The sequence below is a fragment of the Arachis ipaensis genome, chromosome B10 (genome assembly GCF_000816755.2).
Source record: "Arachis ipaensis cultivar K30076 chromosome B10, Araip1.1, whole genome shotgun sequence".
In the NCBI taxonomy this organism is placed as follows: domain Eukaryota; kingdom Viridiplantae; phylum Streptophyta; class Magnoliopsida; order Fabales; family Fabaceae; genus Arachis; species Arachis ipaensis.
Genome location: NC_029794.2, coordinates 115492176 through 115498088, shown reverse-complemented (window position 1 = coordinate 115498088; position 5913 = coordinate 115492176). Strand labels below are relative to the sequence as shown.

Sequence of the window (5913 nt, the reverse complement as noted above, 5' to 3'; positions counted from 1 at the left end):
ACCACAACTAACGAAAAAAAGCCTTAGCATGCATGTGTGACATAGCCCAATAACAATTATATGGCATAAATTTTAATAATAGGGGTAGGCAAATTAAATCAAATATCTTTTACGGGAACAGACAAAAAATAAGGTTGTAATAATAAAAGTTGGTGTACATCAATCTCATCATCATGCATGTATATATTATGATTTTAGTCAAACATTCCTTCTGGACCGTGACTTATGCTGAGAATTGATATATTAAATTTAATTAAACATGTATATTAATTAACAGGGTTCAAATTCAAATCAATTGTAATATAAACTATTTATATATATCAAATCATATCAAAAAATGATCAAAATTGCATTTTTAGACTTGAAAGGATTTCATTTTTAAAAAATTACATGTATTAGATCAGATTTCGGATCAATAGTTACTAGAATTGAACCGGTTAAATCACTGAATCATTAGGTTTTTGATTTAATCGGTGGGTGACAGATTGAATTGGCCTGGTCATAATTAAATAAATGGGGTACCTTTGTTGCAGGATAATTACGATAGTCAATGAACCACCTCCAATGCTCTCTAGGAATTCCCTCCGGGCACTTCTTAAGATTCTGCTCAAGTGTCCTTGTTGGTTTATAATGCAAGTCATACAGCCTCTCCCTTGTGTCCTTCCAGGACCTCCCCATTTATTGCAAAAGTGTTTTCTTGATTCTACCACTGCTATCCTGAAAGTGGAATATCTCCTGCGACGACAATGCCCACCTGTAAGTAATTGCAAGTTGAAAGGTTTGATATGATCAAACAATGCCGAAAGTCATTACCTTTATGCAATCATCATAAACCTTGTCTTTGCCCCGCACCTTAGCCCAACTCTTTTCACAGATAGGAAATTTGCTGTAATCAGATCCCAGCGCTCCTAGAATGCCACTCAACAGGCCAGCACCATCTCCCACTGCTTGTAGTTCCTCATTGAACCTCAGTATGATCTTGCTACCATTAAGAGACCACTCCATAGTCTCCCTCACACTCATTTTAGCTTGCTTGACTATTCCTTCAGAATCTATAAATAAAGAAAAAAAATCTTATTTATGTGAGCCATACATAAGTATATCATTAGCTAATCAATTCAAAAGTTTTATGGTTCAACACTTGTTACCAATGACATCAACATCCCAAAACTCAGTAGTCTTTCGTCCTTTGTGCTTTTCAGCATCAGTAGTAGAAAACATCCTGTCAATGTGTTCATCAAAGAATCTACCTCGGTTGCCTCCGGGTCAATGTCTTCATTGCACGGTTTCGTCACTTGTGAACTGTTAGCAGCTTGTGGCTCAGGTCTTGGTTCGCTCCTGGGCGAACGAAAGGGTTGCAGAGGAGCCGCTGTTGAGACACCACCATTACTGGGGGGCGGAGGGATGAGCCAGTCATCGTCATCAGATGGTGAAGACACAGGAGGTGCAGCTAGAGGCTGCTGACGCGGTGGCTCCGCTCTTGTGCCTTTCTTGAAGCGAGCTTTCCTGGGCATCTTAAAATCCTAATATAAACACATGTAGCATGCCAAAATAGATTAATATCTCATGGAAGAATAGAATAATTGACCAACAAATAACTGATATTTCTCTTTCACCTTCTATGTCGTATTAAATTCCCAAAATTAAACATTGGATATTAGCTAAAATTATCTACATTTACAGGATGTTAAAGGAACCACCGCGTCTTAGGCTAATAGCATTACTCACATTATAACTATGTAACAAGATAGTAAATACCAGTATATATACGTACATGTATTAATTATATTAATAGCATCTCTTTTTCCATATGATCCAACTACATATAAATCAGAAAAATCAAAGTCCAAAAGGAAAGCTGTTAATGGACGAGCACACTAATAAAGCCTTAGGACATTCTATTGGAAAAATGAAACCTAGTACACATAGCATAAATAAATTACTAGTTTTCCTAATTTTCTAATTGCATGAGCTACGTCTACTATATTAGATTATTAATTACAATTATTAATATTCCTATTTATCACAAGTGTATTTATTCTAGATATTTTTAATTAAGAAACTATAATTAAAGTTAACAGCCATCATTAATAATCATTGTAGAATTAATTAAGAAAATATGCCTAAAGAATTAATTAACAACCCTCATTACCCCTTGTGAAAAATTAAATCAGAAATTAGATCAAACTATCAGTGGCCATATTCTTTAACCCCTTTTTATAGTGACATTGAAGATACGAACATGCAACCCCATCCCCCTCCCCCCAACCAATTATATCTTATCTGTGAATGTTCATATCCATATATATTTAGAGTTAATGTAAAGTTGATAAAAATTAAAAACAAAAGAATGATTGCATGCGAAAGAAAAGGGTCAGCATCTCAATTAATTAATACTTGTGACCAGTGGATGTCAAGTAATGTGATTTCTTCATAATAGCATTGATATATAGTGCACCCATTCAACTAATTCGACAGGTCACAACATAAGAAACTGACCCAATATGAGGCACATAACTATTAGCATGAAAGAGCTGGAACTTGTTACCTCAACGAGCACCTCGACCGTGTGGAAGAGGAGTTGACTGACGACCGTGATGGAGCTAAGGGCGCAACAATGCCGACTACGCTGCGCAGATGCTCCAGCGTGGGTAGTGAAAATAAGGATTCATCTATGGGAGGAGTGGGGATGTACGAGCGATTGGGGATGCTGTGAGGAAGATTAGGTATTTATTTATTTAGTTTAACCTCTTCAAGGTTTGACAGTGGTGTGGGCCTTGACATATAGAAAAAATAAGATCTTCCTGATGTGGGTCAAACTGATAGTATAGTACTACTACTAATTCAAACAGGTTTTCTTAAATCTAAAAAAGGAATGGATGAATTCTCAAATAATACTACTACTAATTCACGGTTTTCATAATTATAAAAAAAGAATAGATGAATTTTTAAATTTGTTCACTAAACTCATCCTAAAAAACAGTAAAACTACAATATTATATATTCTACCAAATTATATCTAATTTAAAGACTAAACGTAGTACATACTAAACTAATTTGACTTGATTTTTATTATACTATTCTAAATCTTCTAAGCATATTTGGAAATATTGTGGGATGAGACAAACTAGCCTGCTTATTTGAATTATTTAATTGAATATTGGAAGTCAATTCAAAAAATGAAATTTTACACCTTGTATTTGTTTTGAAGACAATTTCCAATATGTAAAAGTCATTATAGCCGGATGGTATACAGTCTAATTATTTTACATATTTAAAACAATTTCCCAAAGACATCCTTTATATCTTGTACTTATTGAAATTCACTTCTATTTTTATTACTAAAGACAAATATAACTGCTACAAATATCTGAATAGTTATCTTTGAATAGCTGGCTCAAATAAGCAAAAAAATTTTAATCATATTTTTAAAACATGGGATCACGAAAATATAACGTCAATTAAATATCTTTGTATAATAATCTCTAAATATATTTTTAAACCATGAGATCACGAAAATCCGTATCATAATCTAAACTACATGTTCACAGCCTTGATAAAAAGAAAGAGGAGGGATTCTTCAAGACAGTGGTAGAATGTCTACCTGAGAAGCTCTTGAAGGATTAACGAAAAACATGACTTGGAATTATTTAAAAATAAGCAAATTCTTATATATAACATGCATTGAATTGTGCTTGAAATGAGTACAAATTAAGTTTTATGCCAAAAGTTAAAAACGTCTAGAAATAACAACCAAGACATAACCGGCCTTCAAGGAAACAAATTTTGATCAGTAACATTATTTGACAAAACACCATCAAAATATGACAAACTAGAGATGAATCAAAATATCTTGTTCTCGTCTGGTATTTTATTGAGGTCATAATTTCTCATAGAAACCTTGTGACCAGTCGAAACAACCTCATCGGAACTCTTGCTGGGCACGGGATCTTCTTCCAGTGAGTCTTGAACTATCTCCCCTATCTCGTTTGTTTCCTCTTGAAGATTCTCTTGTGATAGTCCTGAAAGTTAGAGCGTAACAAAATGCTTGGAATAAGATTACACATTTTATAGAGAACATGGTCAGGATACTATATTCTACAAGGAATGTTGGACTTACATTCTCAGAGTTTAGTTAGTCCTCTTTCTATGAAAATGAATTCCTCTCGGGACGCAAAATCCAGTTCAACCAAAAGATTGTTCTCGCATCGGGCCTAAATCAGAACAAAGTGATCATCAGAACAATTTGGCAATCCAAGAGCTAGGGAGACAGTACATAGGAAAATCCGAACATGTTCAGGGGCAGGGTTTTTTCGAATCAATTCGAAATGTGATTGGTGTAATTGAAGGAGCAAGAGAGCCTGACCGGTATGTCAGGACTCCATAAAGTTGACTCAGCAAGGACGACCAAAAGTTTTACTCGTTTACTTGATAATCTTTACTGTGGTAACCTTTCTCAAAAATACTAGAAAGAAGGAGACAAGAAAAATAGATTTTGCATTAAAAAATGTGGCTTTATAAAAGAGTTCCTTCATAGCATCACAGCACACAGCAGCAAATGGTCAACCTGACCTGTCATAATTTTTAGATGATTCACCATTTTCACAATGCACAAGCCTAAACTTAGACCAAAGTGATCATCAGAACAATTAGGCAATCCAAGAGATAGGAAGACAGTACATAGGAAAATCTGACTATGTTCAAGGACAGGGGATTTTTTGAATAAATTAAAAATGTGATTCGTGTAATTGAAGGAGAAAGAGAGCCTGACCAGTATGTCAGATCTCCAACAAGGCAACTCAGCAAGTATGACCAAAAGTTTTTCTCGTTTACTTGATAATCTTTAGTAGGGTAGGCTTTCTCAAAATTGCTAGAGAGAATGATACAAGAAAAAAAGATTTTGCTGAGGCTTGGTAAAAGAGTTCATTCATAGCATCACAGCACAAAGCAGCAAATGATCAACCCGATCTGTCTTATTTTTTAAAAAAATTCACCATTTTCACAATGCACAAGCCTAGACTCAGAAAGGATATAACAAGCACACAACACTATTGTTGAGAACACTAGTCATATAGCAATAGTGATTTTAAAGATTTGATGGCATACATATAACTATCACATATAAATATAACATAAGTGGGCCCATCTGGACAAATCATATTATTCATGTCTAAACTGATTTTTTACCTTCACCTCCTCCAGTATCCTATGCGAGTGTCTCAAATTTGTAGTCGTTAAGAATTCGAAGCCAAATTTCTTCCGGTACTTTGCTCCGAATTGACACAGTTCCTACAACATTGAGAGTCATACAAATCATGAGATATTTGGCTTTGTCTTATGGTTACAGGATACTAAACCCACTCAAGTAGTTGTCGCCGGTCGACGAAGTAAAAGAACCCCTGAGCGGTGGGCCAGATTGACCACGTACCGATATTAGTTCAGTAGGCGCCCTACTAATAGCATCTCCTATGTTCCTGTGTGCGAAAAATGCATCCAACCATGATCTAGGCGAATTGTTGAACTATAATTCTCGAGCGAATGAAGTTGCATGCTCAAGGGAAGAGAACGGAGATGCCTCTTGCATCGAGTGGATGAAATAAAAGCTGCTTGCACAGATAAAGAGGTCATTCTCTTCCAATGTCCCTGCTAGGTCCCAACATATAAAAGGTGAGCAAGAGAACTCTAAGTATACAGGTCAACCATATTAATTCTCAAGGTACAAACACTTAAAAAAAGAAAAATTAGACTTAAAATTGCAAGTGTATAATAATAAAAAATATACTATGCATAGGGTACTGGTGTGCATGTCATATATTACGGGCCAAATATATCTATAAATCAGCAGCCTCTTCTCCGGTATCGATGGCGTCAGGCATGAGTTCTTCTAAGTCGCCATCTTTTGTCAACGAAATA

General features: G+C 35.3%; 1 protein-coding gene across 1 annotated transcript; it reads right to left on the bottom strand.

Annotated features, from left to right (window-relative positions):
• LOC110268471 lies at nt 713-1237 on the bottom strand. Its single transcript, XM_021114657.1, has 3 exons — nt 1149-1237; nt 814-1052; nt 713-754 (listed from the first exon to the last, which is right to left on the bottom strand). Exons 1-3 carry the CDS (start codon nt 1219-1221, stop codon nt 713-715), a joined length of 354 nt encoding a protein of 117 aa, XP_020970316.1. The 5' UTR covers nt 1222-1237.